The sequence below is a fragment of the Zootoca vivipara genome, chromosome 13 (assembly GCF_965207765.1).
Source record: "Zootoca vivipara chromosome 13, rZooViv2.hap1.1, whole genome shotgun sequence".
In the NCBI taxonomy this organism is placed as follows: domain Eukaryota; kingdom Metazoa; phylum Chordata; class Lepidosauria; order Squamata; family Lacertidae; genus Zootoca; species Zootoca vivipara.
In genome coordinates this window covers 34,293,031-34,309,903 of record NC_142596.1, presented here as the reverse complement: position 1 = coordinate 34,309,903, position 16,873 = coordinate 34,293,031, and the positions used below count along the sequence as shown (strand labels likewise).

The window sequence follows — 16,873 nt, the reverse complement described above, 5'->3', positions numbered from 1 at the left end:
AGTCTGAATTCGGTCGCTGCTTTTGAATAACCTCTGTAGTAGTACTAAGTAAGAAATAAGGATACAGGAGAAATAATATTTTATTGTAAAATGAATAGATTATGCAAAAAGTTAGTAAACTAGAAATAAAGTATGGAGAAGACGGGAAGTCAATGTATTTCAAGAAGGTTTATTGTCAATTATACAAATTTATTTTTTTTGGTTAACGGTGTAGTTTGTTAGAAATGACGTAAATATTTTCTTTTTGTGTATCTTGTTGCTGTGTAAGCATAATAAAGCATATAAAAACAAAACAAAACAATATCATGTTTTTCAACAGTACACAACTTGTAAGTAACAAGAGATGCTGTAGTCACTGTTATACTACATGTGGTTTGATAGTCTTTATGAAGACACTGTGCTTAAAGGGGTGGTATACAGACCCACTGTGATTGTTTGCAAATACTTTGTGCTTTCCATGGGGCTGAGTTTAATGAATTTACTGGATTAGTTTCCCCATACTTATCTCAACATCAGGTACTGACATTGTACTGATCCATCCTATGAGAAGATGTCACTGTATCTAGGTCAAACATAATCTAGTTCCTTGAAACAGCCACTTCCTTTCGTAATATATAGACCCGGGAGGCCCTAATATTTTTATTTAAAGTTTCTCAAATCAGAATCTTAACTCGGATATGCATAATGTGACAGACTTTTACTCCCTCAAGCTTTGCATTCGTTAGAGGATTCTCCCTGCAGCAAAGAGCAGTTTCTACTAAATTTCCTTTGAAATTTAGTCAGCAGTCAGGAAACTTGAACTGATGATTTCAGAGGTTTGTGGAGAGCAGCTAAAGTGGTTTGACAGAGCTCTGTCCCTATCCAAATGTCAAAATGGCAGACTTGTCCCCAGTGGCCTACCGTATCCTTGGATGGCTCTGCACATGAGATGCACTGTAGGCCCTACAGCCACATAGGAAATATATCTGCAATGAAACATGACAGTGTGTGGTTTGTGAATGTACTGTTGCTTAGGGATGTATTTTATAATTGTAGATTCAGACACAATATGGGGCTAGCTTACAGTACTCATTGACCCCTTCGTATGTGGCTTGGCAGCTGTACTGTCGTGGAATGTGTGCGGTGGTGGTGAGGGGAGTTATGTTGGTCAGTTGCCCATGGCAGATACAAAGATAGGCTAACCCATCTCCAGACTCTCATACATTGTGTCTGACTCACCATTGGTTTGTAACTGCTTGCCAGTTTATGATTTTTCTTACAGGACTAACTTTCAAATGCATTTCCCTGAAGAAAATATAACTAGGAAGTAGCCATAAGACTGACCAAAAAGAAGATTAGGAAAAGGGTTTCTGAGCAAGCACTGAGGTCCAGCGCCGAGGGCCTTCTGGCAGTTCCCTAACTGTGAGAAGCAAAGTTACAGGGAACCAGGAAGAGGGCCTTCTAGGTAGTGGTGCCCGCCCTGTGGAATGCCCTCCTACCAGATGTCAAAGAAATAAACAACTACCTGACTTTTAGAAGACATCTGAAGGCAGCCCTGTTTAGGGAAGCTTTTAATATTTTATTAATTATTGTATTTTAACATTTTGCTGGAAGCCGCCCAGAGTGGCTGGGGAAACAGATGGGCCAGATGGGCAGGGTATAAATGAATTATTATTATTATTATTATTATTATTATTATTATTATTATTATTTATTAGAAATTACTCTTTTTTGCATTGAACTTTTGCAATTTCTCTTTTGCTGCTCTGTGTGCAAAAACATATGTTTCAATGTTTACTTCTAATGCTCACGTTTCTTCTTCTTCATAGAATAGTAAGGAAGACCAGCAGCCACTCTGATCCTATCTTTACTTTAATCTTGGCTGTTAATCATGACTATTTGCTATATAGTTGAAATGAGTAAATAGTCTTGGCAATAACTTTTCCACAAGTAGAATGCATAGGAAGCAACTGCCCATGTGATAGAGATGTTGTGACAGTGCACTCTGTCACTGTGGGTATTGTGGAACAGGGTATTGTGGAACAGGCCTTTGTCCAGTTTCTTGGCTGCTCCTCTCATTATCCTGCAGTCAGGAAAAAATTAAAATACTTCACATTTGTGATTGGTATCAGGACTATTGATCAGACAGCTTCATTTATAGTCAGGTTGATCCTCATATACGGATATGGGAAGTTCCTACTTATGCTGAGAGCAAAATGCTGGTACAGTGGTACCTCTACTTACGAATTTATAATGCGTTCCGAACACACATTTGTAAGTCGAAAAAAATTGTAAGTCGAATCCCATCGGGAGAAAAAAATCGTAAGTCGAAGCAACCCTATCTAAACCGCATCCAAGATGGTGGACGGAGCTCCATTTGTAAGTAGAAAAATTCGTAAGTAGAGTTATTTGTAAGTAGAGGTACCACTGTATATGGGACTCTGGATAGGCACATGCCCATTCCATCTGCATGCCCTAGCTGGCATAACTTGCAGAACACACAATTCTTTTCTACCATCTGCTAAAATTAAAACCAAGCATTTTGTACTGACTTACGGCTATAGCCGCGGTCTGTTTGCTTAGAAACTTTTCCCTGAATAACTTGAAGGAACAGTCCCCATAGCAGCATTCCTATTGTGTAGCTCTTATGTTGTACAGTATTAATTTGAGCATTATGCTTCAGTTCAGCCTGAATTCTGCATTTAGTCACAACTTTTTCCTCTTTGTTAGGCCTACAGCTAAATTTCCATGTGTTGTGATAATATGGTATTGCACAAATCAGGTTCAGGCTAGGTCACAGCTTCAACAAGGCAGCTATAAGGAACCTGATAACGGCTATACACGTACACTTGTTTTTATGTTGAATTTGTGTACTAACACTGTTGCCTAGTTAAAGATTTGCTGATAGTACTGAGATTCTGGGAGGAAGATGTTTTGTGTCATGGCTAGTTCTGCTACATAGCGAATCAAAAGGTGTCAAGTGTCCAAAGCCCTCACCCATGTATTCCAAAATAAAAAAAATTCCTTCAGTAGCACCTTAAAGACCAACTAAGTTTTTATTTTGGTATGAGCTTTCGTGTGCATGCACACTTCTTCAGATACACTTCAGATACATGTATTCCAGATACTTTACAAAAGTGCACCATTGATACATAATAATAATAATAATTTATTATTTATACCCCGCCCATCTGGCTGGGGTTCCCCTGCCACTCTGGGCGGCTTCCAACAAACATTAAAATACATCAAATATCACAGATTAAAAACTTCCCTAAACAAGGCTGCCTTTAGGTATTTTCTAAATGTCAGGTAGCTGTTTATCTCTCTGACCTCTGATGGGAGGGTGTTCCACAGGGTGGGTGCCATTGCATCTATGACAATTTTATGCCTTTTGTTTTTGCCACCAGTTCCTATTTTGAGATTGCTTTAACTCTTACAAACATATCTCTAATTCTATAGAAACTATTTTTTTCGGGATCTAGGAGTTGCTTATATTTATCTGCATGCTTTAATGAGGAGTGATCTAACAGAGGCATCCGCAGTGAAAGCCTAGGAGCCAAAACTGAGTTCTAATTCCACCACACCATCAATGTTACTTTTAAGAATGGATTGCCCACCTTTTCTTGTTCTGTGAGACAACTACAGGAAGGGCAGAGCATGTACCAATAGTCTTGTGTGGGTGCTTTCTGTTTGTACCCATGAAATCTCCACTTTGCCTTTAATGAGGGTGTCAATGATTTAATTTAGAAAGTTGCATAGTATTACTGTATTTGAGATTGGGTATTCCTAGCCCTCCTTTGTTCCTGTGCCTAAAAAAAAATTTATTGACTGAGACTGATTCTTTTTCCTAAAAACTAATAAAATAAAATACATAATTTAATTTAAGTTGCTATTTTTAACCATAACAGGAGAAATGTATATTGGCAAAACCTGAAATAGGAAAGAGTATTTTCATAGAATTGATATTTATATAGTCGTGATATGACCTAGCCAGCTAAGGCTTGAATGCTTTCACTTTAACAGTTCTTTATTTACACTATTTTTTAAGTTGGTTTGGATCACATTTTTGAAGAAAGTGACTTTATCAACAGCAGCAGCAGCAACAACAACAACAACAATGTAGAATGCGGAATCTTTGAAGTAGTGTCGTCTTTCAGACATACAAAACTCAGTCATTGGACCCCATGTAATTAAATAACCTAGCCATGGCCTTTCAAATAGATGCAAATCAGGTAACTATAAGACTCTGAGGACTTGGTTTTGATTACATATTCCAGTTAATGAAATTTCACTGCAGTCCCTGGCAAGTGGAAACTGTCTTGTCAATCACAGAGTGACACATACATTGCTGTTCTCAGCCAGCTGTCCTCATTAGCTGAACTTGTTCTTTTCCTTGGCTTGCCAACAAGGTTTGCCTAGTTCGCTGCCCTTGATACTGCGTCTGTGCTTTGTTCCCTCGTCCTATATGGCATGCAAAAATAGACCATGATAAGATGAAAGAAAAGCTTGTGTAGTAGTCCTCTGGTGGTAAAATTGGTGCTGATATGCCTACCCTGGCCTTCCCTCCACTGCTGCCTTCTAGATGTTTAGGATTGCAATTTCTGTTGGCCCCAGTCAGCATTGGTCAAAAGGTCAGAGAAGATTGAACTTGAAGTCCAAAGAATCTGGAGGGCACCAGGTTGCAGAAGACTGGCCTAGACACTTAAATACTGGCTAAAAGAAAGCTAGTGTGGTGCATTGGCTGCAGGTTTGGAATACTGTACTTAGGTTCAAATCCCTGCTTGGCTGCAAATTTCATGACTTTGGGCAAATGGCCACCTTTCACAGGAAGGCTGCAAGGCTTAATTGCCACTCTTAAGTTCCTTGACATACCAGTGGCAGGATGCAAGAGCTACCGGTAATAAAAAGCTAATGTCTTCCTTTGTTCATTTGTGTTTCAGTCTTTACCAAACAAAATAATTGCTTTTTTGTCATTGCAGTCACTTTTCTGATCGAAAAAATACACTTTGGAATTTTTGTTAGGATCCATAGAAGTCTCACATGTAGGATGTTACTTTGTGAAAATTATGTAGATGCACATTGGCTCTGTTAGCCTTTACTGGGTTTGCTCTGCCATGTGATATGTTTGACATCTAATATCAGCCAGAATACAGTTGGTTTTCTTTGCTCCGCTCCACAATTTCAGCAGGACTCCAAATCTTGGCTTAAAATCACATATATTGAGAGAATTACTGGGTTAATGTATGTATTTTTAAAACCTTTTCTAGGAATACGTCTTATTTTATAAAAAGGGTTTGCATCTATTCATAATGCCATTTCCAGCTGAAACAACTTTCATCTATCTTTTGAAGATTTTCATCACTAAATGTATTATTATTATTATTATTATTATTATTATTATTATTATTATTATTTATTATTATCATCATTTCCCCTAGCAAATCCTGAGTACCGGTAATAAACCTGTATAGACCTTATGTACAGTATTCTCCCTTTATTTGAGCCATGCGGGAATTTTGCACCACACAAAGTTGAGAGGTCATGGTAACTTGTGCATCATCAAATGTAATTTAATCCTTAGCAAAGTTGTCATGTTAAAGGTGAACCATGTTAAATATAACATCAGCTGTTCACTGCTTGCCTGAGTTGTGATCAGAGACTGTGCTGCAATGTATCTTGATGGTTAAATGTCTTGGATATAGAAGTCCAAAGGCGTGTTCTAAAATCTAGCATAATTGAGTTTTTCAGTATAAGCCATTCCACACTTGCCAGAGCCCCAGATTGGCCTGAAACATACTATTGTGTATTTCTTAAAATGTTTCATTGTTCTATGCTTTTGGGAGTCTGCCCAAAATAGTAGCTCTGCATAGCATTGTCTCTGGAGACCTTCACTGTAGATGCTTTGTGTCTACCTTTACTACTGTGACATATCTATTGGTCAACTTCTGCCACATAGCAACTGATTTTCCTATTTGCCAGTCTAACAACAACTGCTCAAAAAAACAATAACAGTAGTTGTGTGTTTCCCTTAGTCTGTATTGATTTCCAAGAGCCAGTTGGGGACAGGGCATCTTACATAACACAAGGGCTTTGTGTTTTAGCTAGAAAATGATGGTGATGATTTATTACATTTGTATACCAACCGTCATCCATAGATCTCAGGGAAGTACACAGCATAAAAACACAAAATACATAAGAAACAATAATAAGAACAAAACAATACCCCCAAAAAGGATGGGATGGGAACTTGGGGGCAACAGGGGAGTCAAACAATGGGGAACAATCCCTTGCTACTTGAAACTAAATGTCGATCTATAAAATGAGGAGGAAAGAAATGCATTTTTTTTACTAAAAATATTCTTATACAAATAAAAAGTAATTAAAGGGTCTTCAAAAGTTATTGTTATGAGTTAGTGGGGATCTCCCAGATTTCCCCCTCTAGATTATTGGGTGTTAGGGTTTAATCAGAGCCTTGATAATAAAGGTTAGCTGACAGGCTGAGCTTGTTTTTCTGCCAGATAGAGGGGCAGGTAGAGATAATGGCCATGCCATTAACCCAATGCAAAAGCCATCCACAAGACAAAAGACCTTATGGGAGGTTGCCAGGGCAGCATGGGTGTGATGTTACAGGAAAACAAGTTGTCCTCTTACACAGAGGTTTTTGGCAAGGTGTTCTGGAAATTAGGGAGAATTCCATGTGCACAGGCTAGGAGAGGCTGCATTGAGAGACCAGGGGCCATGACTGGTTGCTGCTTTGGACCCAAGCTTGCAGAAGCTATGAAAGGAGCAACAAAGGACACTCTTAGGGTGTAATGTTTTGCACTCTCTCTCCATTGAAGGCTTCAGGTGTAAATATGTATGAATAAACCATATTTCTAAGACACTACAGACTCCTCTGTGCCTTGATTTTCCAATAGAAACACAACCCTGGGTGAGTGCCTGGAACCCCTGAAATCTTAACTACTACTCAGCAGAGATTGGGCATGACATGTAACATTCTTTTATCTTATTACTATTTTTAATAGCTATCCAGGGTTTTTCTGTCCTCACTTTTCATATTGTGTTTGGGCAGTGGGTACAGCTCAATGGTAGGTCACATCATTTGCATGCAGAGGGTCTTGGCTTCAATCTTTGGCAGGAAAACAAAGAAGGGCCAGGTAGCAAGTGATGGGACACTTCCTCTGTCTGACGCCCTGGAGAGCTGCTGCCAGTCAAAAGTAGATGAAGAATGTGGTACCTGTGGCCATTAAGATATTGTTGGACTCCGATTTCTATCACTGGGGATGCTGAACCCTAGTGTCCCACATCCTAGTCCAGTACTCTGTTCCACCACTCTGTAATCTTGAGTATAACACCCATGATATATCACTTCCACTGACCTCTACCATGGTTTCACCTCAGCCCACATCACATCATAATCATTTTATTCAATATTATTTTAATATTTAATAATCACACACAGCTGCACAGGCATTCAGTGAGCAAAGGCACAGCAGATTCCATGTGTGCGTTACTGTGCAGGTTCACAGGCATTCATCCACCTTTTTTTAAAAAAAAAAGAACTTGCAAACACCATTCACTTTCATTCATTACAGTGATGTGTGCTACAGAGTTGTGTGATAAAGAAAAAGAGGATTCCAAGAAAAAAAGAAGAATGGCCTTTACAGCATTAACATATATTCTCTCTCTCCCTCTCCCTCTCCCTCTCCCTCTCCCTCTCCCTCTCCCTCTCCCCCCCTCTCTTTCTCTCTCTCTCTCTCTCTCTCTCTCTCTCTCTCTCTCTCTCTCTCTCTCTCTCTCTCTCTCTCTCTCTCGTGTGTGTGTGTGTGTGTGTGTGTGTGTGTGTGTGTGTGTGTGTGTGTTTCAGGCCTATGAAAAGCGCTTCCCTACTTGCCCAGAGATCCCTGTTTTCCTGGGCAGTGAGATCCTTAGTGAATCCAAGAGTGATGATGGAGCCATCCACATAATTGAACGCAGCTGTAAATTGAATGTAGATGCACCTCGGTTACTGAAGAAGGTGAGAGCTAAGATTCCTCATAGACATGTATTCTTAAGGCTGCCTGGGCTGTGCTCATAATATATCCCACTGTAGTCCTTACATGCTAATCTTATTTCCCCTTTTCAGATTGCTGGAGTAGAATATGTCTTTTTCATACAAAAAAACACGGTCAACTGGAAGGAGCGAACACTTGTGATCGAAGCTCATAATGAGACTTTTGCCAACCGTGTCATTGTCCTGGAGACATGTAACTATTCAGTAAGCATTCTTTCTATCAGATTTCCCTTCTCTTCAAAGTGCATTGGGTGGGTTTGAATCTTGGTGGCTCTAGTAGTTGTTTCTGTCTTATTGTTACTAGGAATAACATTCTTAGGCTTGTACAGTTGGCTGTAACTGAATGCAGATTTTACTGGTTTGGATTTGGATCTCTGTATGTTTGTTTGAAGGGTTGTAACCTTTGCCAGTACTTATACTGGCGAATAAAATAAGTTGTCTCTGCTTGCTGCTTTTGGAGGTGTCCTAAACTGAAAAAGGGACCCAGGTGGCGCTGTGGTTAAACCACTGAGCCTAGGGCTTGCTGATCAGAAGGTCGGCGGTTCGAATCCCTGCAATGGGGTGAGCTCCCGTTGCTTGGTCCCAGCTCCTGCCAACCTAGCAGTTCGAAAGCACGTCAAAGTGCAAGTAGATAAATAGGAACCGCTACAGCGGGAAGGTAAACGGCGTTTCCGTGTGCTGCTCTGGTTTGCCAGAAGTGGCTTTGTCATGCTGGCCACATGACCTGGAAGCTATACGCCAGCTCCCTCGGCCAATAATGCGAGATGAGCGCGCAACCCCAGAGTCGGTCACGGGGTCAGGGGTCCCTTTACCTTTACCTTTAAACTGAAAAAAGGGAAAGTGCTCTGGGGATAGTAGTTGGCTGCTGAATGGTGAGGCATACATTTCAGATGGGATTGTGTTGTTATTTTTTCTTGGTTCTCTTTAGCTAAGATTCAAACATCAGTACTGATGCTGAAAATTCATCTAGTTCCAGAGCTACCCTATTTCACCATGTAATGGTTGCATTTTTTGGTGACGATTTTTCATTTCCAAAAAGGGGCGTGTGACTATTATGCAGGGAAATACGAAAGTGTGATCATTATGTGAGGAAAAAAGTAGGGACAACAACAGGTGGATCCAAGGAACCGGGCCAGCGGCATGGGGAGAGTGAGCGTGAACCAGAGACAAAGTAACTGTTGTTATTGGAAGAGAAAACAGAAAGACACTAGTGTACCTTTCTGTAAAAATGAAGCCTCCCTTGTGCATATGTTCTCTTGTCCAGACTATTGACATGCAGCAGCCTCGCTCATTTATCAGAATCTCTATGGTGAACGAAACTGCTCTATATTTTGCATTGCAAGAGTGGAGTAGCCATTTAAATTTGGACAGGAAGTTCTGGTAAGGAATGCCGTGGGAACAGCAAACAAGTGGCGCCAGCAGCCAGGCCTGCCACCACCCGCCACGTCTCCCCTCAGCACACATGGCCTGGCCATCCCCTACATTGGTTCCCAATGAAGCAACAATAAAAAAGCAGCAGGCAGATGGGAGGAAACAATCTCTCCCACTCCGCTCCCACTAGGAGCTCATGGTCGAGATGGTGAGGTACAAGGGGAGCAGGGGTGGCAGCCACTGGGGGAGGAAATGAAGGGGCCTGAAGCCTAGTGGAGCTGCATAAGTTACCCTGAGACTATTATGTGGGGAATGCTCTGGGATCATTTTTGGGGTCCGAAAAAGGGGAGGTGCAGCTATTACGTGGTGGCGACCAGTATGCATGAAATACGGTATTGTGTTGAGAGGGCTACTAGGACAGTTATAAGACTGCCTGTGTTTGTGGTTTTCACTTGAGTTGAACATGCATTTGTGTTATGCCAATGCTTAACTGACCAGCATGACACGTGTTACCAAGCTGCATTATCTAACATTAGATAAGCAAAATGCCTGCTGTGATCTTGTTCCCAGGGATTGTAAGGTAGTGGGAGTTGAATTTGGTACAGGGCTGTTCTGGTCTATACTATCGATTGTCTTAATATAGCTGTGCACTTCAAAACTCTCGTAATTAGAGCAGCAGAAACCAGAAGGAACAACTGTACCCTAAGTGAACGTAGTTCCTAGATTCCCTGCTTCATGTTCTTTCTGTCTTATGTCTCCCACTTATTTTTTTGTTAGTGATATTTGCTGCAAGGCCATCACTATGTAGCCAGGTAGCTATTATAACAATGGTGTGTCATGTGCCATGTAAGCCTATATTCGGTTCAGCAGAGGTTTATGGGTTGGTTCTGCCAGTGACATTTAAGAGCAGCTTGGTCTATCTCTGAAAGCAATTAAATACCCTTTTGTGTTTGATAAACAAAAGCTCAGATTGTGTTACCTTACTTATCTGTTTTGTTGGCATGTATTCAAGACAGCAGCTTCTTGAAAGCTGAGAGACTTGGAACTTCTGCTGCTTTGGGTGACCTTTTGTGACTAAAGCCTACAGGTCTCTTAAATTTCAGTCTATTTCTCTACAGCTAAGAACCAATGTGTTGTGTGCATCTGCTTAAAAATACAGTGGCACTTCTATTCTGCTGTCTCTTTAGCTTTGTCTCAGGTGCTGCCTGAGGATGGAATGAGACATGAAGGAAGCAGACCTTTGTCTTTAAATATAGGTCACTACCAAAATGCTGAAAAGCTGGGCAGGTGATTTCAAGTGGAAACATGGTGGGTGGGGTGGTGCTGAATCCTTCCAACTGCCGCTTCCCTCTCTACACTATTTTTCTACTAGCTGGCATATTTCAGGTCTGCAAGCTTGAAGAAAAATGGTATGAGGGAACCATCAGAAGGGTTCAGCAAACCCTCCTGCCCACAGCTTTTTACTTGGAGATTGTGTTCTCTCCCCTACTTTACAGCTGTTCAGCACACCATCACATCTAGTTCTTGACCCAACTTGAGTTCTGAAAGAGGGTGACTTCATGGAATACCACTATAATTTGCATACCAATTGTTGTTTCTGATGAGTGGGAGAGGGAAAGAGTGATACTTTTATGGAGCCTGAGCTTTATGAGTTCATTCTCAGCTTGGCTTTAATTCTATATTTTCCTCAGTTAATTTATTTTGCTAAGAATCTTCCATCTCACTGGGTGCATAGCCTGTCTACTGCTACAGTGACTGGAACAGAAACTACAAACTACCTGAAGTGTAAGGAAAACTTTGTGGCTTGAGGCAAAGCTGTTCAAATGCCACACTAACCCTGTTTCCAACAGGTAGGAACACTAGGCAATTGTTGTTGTTTAGTCGTTTAGTCGTGTCCGACTCTTCGTGACCCCATGGACCATAGCACGCCAGGCACTCCTGTCTTGCACTGCCTCCCGCAGTTTGGTCAAACTCATGTTCGTAGCTTCGAGAACACTGTTCAACCATCTTGTCCTCTGACGTCCCCTTCTCCTAGTGCCCTCAATCTTTCCTAACATCAGTGTCTTTTCCAAGGATTCTTCTCTTCTCATGAGGTGGCCAAAGTATTGGAGCCTCAGCTTCACGATCTGTCCTTCCAGGGAGCACTCAGGGCTGATTTCCTTAAGAATGGATAGGTTTGATCTTCTTGCAGTCCATGGGACTCTCAACAGTCTCCTCCAGCACCATAATTCAAAAGCATCAATTCTTCGGCGATCAGCCTTCTTTATGGTCCAGCTCTCACTTCCATACATCACTACTGGGAAAACCATAGCTTTAACTATACGGACCTTTGTCGGCAAGGTGATGTCTCTGCTTTTTAAGATGCTGTCTAGGTTTGTCATTGCTTTCCTCCCAAGAAGCAGGCGTCTTTTAATTTCGTGACTGCTGTCACCATCTGCAGTGATCAAGGAGCCCAAGAAAGTAAAATCTCTCACTGCCTCCATTTCTTCCCCTTCTATTTGCCAGGAGGTGATGGGACCATTGGCCATGATCTTGGTTTTTTTGATGTTGAGCTTCAGACCATATTTTGCGCTCTCCTCTTTCACCCTCATTAAAAGGTTCTTTAATTCCTCCTCGCTTTCTGCCATCAAGGTTGTGTCATCTGCATATCTGAGGTTGTTGATATTTCTTCCGGCAATCTTAATTCCGGCTTGGGATTCATCTAGTCCAGCCTTTCGCATGATGAATTCTGCATACAAGTTAAATAAGCAGGGAGACAATATACAACCTTGTCGTACTCCTTTCCCAATTTTGAACCACTCAGTCGTTCCATATCCAGTTCTAACTGTAGCTTCTTGTCCCACATAGAGATTTCTCAGGAGACAGATGAGGTGATCAGGCACTCCCATTTCTTTAAGAACTTGCCATAGTTTGCTGTGGTCGACACAGTCAAAGGCTTTTGCATAGTCAATGAAGCAGAAGTAGACGTTTTTCTGGAACTCTCTAGCTTTCTCCATAATCCAGCGCATGTTTGCTATTTGGTCTCTGGTTCCTCTGCCCTTTCGAAATCCAGCTTGCACTTCTGGGAGTTCTCGGTCCACATACTGCCTAAGCCTGCCTTGTAGAATTTTAAGCATAACCTTGCTAGCGTGTGAAATGAGCGCAATTGTGCGGTAGTTGGAGCATTCTTTGGCACTGCCCTTCTTTGGAATTGGGATGTAGACTGATCTTCTCCAATCCTCTGGCCATTGCTGAGTTTTCCAAACTTGCTGGCATATTGGGTGTAGCACCTTAACAGCATCATCTTTTAAAATTTTAAATAGTTCAGCTGGAATATCATCACTTCCACTGGCCTTGTTATTAGCAGTGCTTTCTAAGGCCCATTTGACTTCACTCTCCAAGATGTCTGGCTCAAGGTCAGCAACCACACTACCTGGGGTGTACGAAACCTCCATGTCTTTCTGGTATAATTCCTCTGTGTATTCTTGCCACCTCTTCTTGATGTCTTCTGCTTCTGTTAGGTCCTTACCACTTTTGTCCTTGATTATGGTAATCTTTGTATGAAATGTTCCTTTCATATCTCCAATTTTCTTGAACAGATCTCTGGTTTTCCCCATTCTATTGTTTTCCTCTATTTCTTTGCATTGCTCATTTAAGAAGACCCTCTTGTCTCTCCTTGCTGTTTTTTGGAAATCTGCATTCAGTTTCCTGTATCTTTCCCTATCTCCCTTGCATTTTGCTTGCCTCCTCTCCTCCGCTATTTGTAAGGCCTCGTTGGACAGCCATTTTGCTTTCTTGCATTTCCTTTTCCTTGGGATGGTTTTCGTTGCTGCCTCCTGTATAATGTTACGAGCCTCCATCCATAGTTCTTCAGGCACTCTGTCCACCAAATCTAAATCCTTAAACCTGTTCCTCACTTCCACTGTGTATTCATAAGGGATTTGATTCAGATTGTATCTTACTGGCCCAGTGGTTTTTCCTACTTTCTTCAGTTTAAGCTGGAATTTTGCTATAAGAAGCTGATGATCTGAGTTACAGTCAGCTCCAGGTCTTGTTTTTGCTGATTGTATAGAGCTTCTCCATCTTTGGCTGCAGAGAATATAATCAATCTGATTTCGATGCTGCCCATTTGGTGATATCCATGTGTAGAGTCGTCTCTTGTGTTGTTGGAAGAGAGTGTTTGTGATGACCAGCTTGTTCTCTTGACAGAACTCTATTAGCCTTTGCCCTGCTTCATTTTTAACTCCAAGGCCAAACTTGCCAGTTGTTCCTTTTATCTCTTGATTCCCTACTTTAGCATTCCAATCCCCTGTAATGAGAAGAACATCCTTCTTTGGTGTCATTTCTAGAAGGTGTTGTAGGTCTTCATAGAATTGGTCAATTTCACTTTCTTCAGCTCCGGTAGTTGGTGCATAAACTTGGATTACTGTGATGTTAAAAGGTCTGCCTTGGATTCGTATCGAGATCATTCTGTCATTTTTGAGATTGCATCCCATTACAGCTTTTGCCACTCTTTTGTTGACTATGAGGGCCACTCCATTTCTACTACAGGATTCTTGCCCACAGTAGTAGATATGATAGTCACCCGAACTGAATTCGCCCATTCCCTTCCATTTTAGTTCACTGATGCCCAGGATGTCGATATTTATTCTTGTCATCTCATTTTTGACCACATCCAGCTTACCTCCATTCATGGTTCTTACATTCCAGGTTCCTATGCAATATTTTTCTTTACAGCATCGGACTTTCCTTTCGCTTCCAGGCATATCCGCAACTGAGCGTCCTTTCGGCTTTGGCCCAGCCGCTTCATCAGCTCTGAATCTACTTGTACTTGTCCTCCGCTCTTCCTCAGTAGCATGTTGGACGCCTTCCGACCTGAGGGGCTCATCTTCCAGCGTCATAACTTTTATATGCCTGTTGTCTTTGTCCATGGAGTTTTCTTGGCAGGGATACTGGAGTGGCTTGCCAGTTCCTTCTCCAGGTGGATCACGTTTAGTCAAAACTCTCCACTATAACCTGTCCATCTTGGGTGGCCCTGCATGGCATAGCTCATAGCTTCTCTGAGTTATTCAAGCCCCTTCGCCACGACAAGGCATTGATCCATGAAGGGGATCAATAGATGTCCATATAGGCAATAGATGTCCATATAAATCAGTTTTCAAGGTTTCACAAGTGATTCATCATTTCAGCTGCCAACTGCACACTTTATTCCTTTTTGACAATTACACCAGAAGAAATGTTTGGTCTTCTTAGAAGGAGAACAGACAAAAAGAAAGTACATTTGAGAGCTGGTTTCATTGCCTTTATCATGAACAGCCTTTCTAGAGTATGCTGTACTTATTCTAACTGTGCCATATCTGTGTCTGGGGTTAGGTTCACCCTGAGAATGAAGACTGGACATGCTTTGAACAATCTGCATCTCTTGACATCAAATCATTCTTTGGCTTTGAAAACACAGTGGAGAAAATTGCAATGAAACAGTACACAGCCAACATCAAGCGGGTGAGCTGTGATTGGTAGAATAAATAAAATAAATGAATTATTTTAGACAAAACTTGCTGTAAGATACTGCCCAAGCATAACTCCAAGCACTTTATTGTCTTGACCTGCTTTGCCTGCAAGCCAGCAGAACTAGGGAATGTGGGGGATGGGCCATCAAAAGGAAAGCAGGTTTAAATCAGCCCACAAGTCAGAAGAGCAGATTGGGTTGGACTCAAGCAGTTGGACCTTGCACAGCTCCAAGGTTACAACGTGTTTTGATAAGTTGTGCTGCCCAAATGAGACCTTATGTCCTTCCCAGGCTCTGCCTTTTCTGGGATGGATCTATCAGGTTTAGCACACTAGCTCTTGATGTTCTCCTAAATGGGAATGCAAATATTTTTAATAGGATTAATAATCTTTTTATTCCTGGTTTACTTTGTTTATTCCAGGGTACCTTTTCTCACATTGTAACGTATTAAATACAGAGAATATGAGAAAATCTTTATACATCCAAATGTGTTTGTGTGTTTGCTGCATAGACCTCTCCAAACGACAGAACATTTGGACTTGACAGATTAATTTTGTTAAAGGGAATATAGGCACTGCAAGTGTGTGGGGTGTGGGTGTGTTGGCATGGGCGTTGGCCTGAGCGGGTACGGCTGGGATATGACAGTTCACAGATAAAAGTGGATTTGAACCTAGATTCACACCTAGAACTCCATCCACTAACTAGGCAAACATTGCATACATTTTCTTTTGCATGTAAATATCCTTCATTGACAAATCTGTATAGACTGAGAATATAACTCTAATAAATCATTTAATTTTCAGGGCAAAGAAGTGATAGAGCATTATCTAAAGGAATTGATTTCCCAGGGGATCACTTTTATCCCCCGATGGACTCCTCCAGCAGTCAGAGGGGAAACAGCTAAGAGGCCTTCATCAGGATGTGATTGTGGCACTGTACCAGCAGTAGCACCCCCACACGGAAGTGACAAGGAACACCGAGGCAGCACCTGCTCCTCTGTGGAGGCATCAACCCCAGATGGTATGTGCTTGTAAGCCAGTCAGCAGTTCCTTGCTATCTCACTAGGATGCTTTCAGCATTTTTCAGCTTGAAACCTGAACAAATGCCACAGCGCACCCTCCTTTCTTTTTTCATGCCTGGCCTATAGTTTGCAATCCTATCTTTAGATGCCTTTATGTTCTGGATAATTTGGGAGAGCCTAATTTTGACTATGGCATTCCTGCAGTCTGGTAGCTGCTTATCCTTAGGCATTTCATCAGGTCTACTCTGGACTACTGAGTTCAGGAACAAAGAAATTATATGGAGCCAATCCAGAAAATCCTTCCCCTCCTTCACTCCCTCTTGTTTGTTCCCATTTGCTCCCAGCACAGCTGCAGTCCCAGGACATTCCCCTACTTTTACAAAGTTCCCTTTGCTAGTGGCTGGCTGTGCATGTCTGCAGGTGCATATCTGCTTCACTACTCCAAATGTTTCTACTTGTCTCTTGTTCCAGTACCTTGCACTATTATATCCAGAGAGTGCCCGCATAGCAAAGGGTTTGTGTTTTGTCCTGCTGTAGTTCCCTTTGTGAGCACTGATGGAATATCATCCCCCCCCCTGTAAAAATAGTGCCTATAGCTGCTTTGTAATAAAGGTACATGCTAAAGGGTGATATTCCACTCCAGTTCATCTAGGTATTTTGCATTTATTGTTATTTGGATTTCTTTAAAATTTATTTTATTGTAACTATATTCCCCCATTTTTTGTATAAGGCTGAAGCCTATTTTGTAGTGTTGCTGTTGGAAGTAATAATAATTGACAGAAATATGTTACTGGTCTTATTGACTCGCTTCCTTATGGGACTGTTTTCTTCCCCCTCCTCAGCTGACAAACTAGATGCTGATTACATAGAAAGGTACCTAGGACAATTGACTCCCATGCAGGAAAGCTGTCTGATCAGACTCCGTCAGTGGTTGCAAGAAACACACAAAGGCAAGGTAAGC

The 16,873-nt window shown here is 41.5% G+C and overlaps 1 protein-coding gene across 4 annotated transcripts in view; it reads left to right on the top strand.

Annotated features, from left to right (window-relative positions):
* SEC14L5 (SEC14 like lipid binding 5) overlaps window positions 1-16,873 on the top strand; it is a 54,271-nt gene that overhangs the window by 24,727 nt on the left and 12,671 nt on the right. For all 4 annotated transcript variants that reach the window (XM_035130630.3, XM_060282758.2, XM_088657420.1 and 1 more), the window contains 5 exons: window positions 7,847-7,996; window positions 8,105-8,236; window positions 14,756-14,884; window positions 15,695-15,911; window positions 16,755-16,867. In XM_035130630.3, the coding sequence (XP_034986521.2) occupies window positions 7,847-7,996; window positions 8,105-8,236; window positions 14,756-14,884; window positions 15,695-15,911; window positions 16,755-16,867 (741 nt within the window). The remainder of the gene's footprint in view (window positions 1-7,846; window positions 7,997-8,104; window positions 8,237-14,755; window positions 14,885-15,694; window positions 15,912-16,754; window positions 16,868-16,873) is intronic.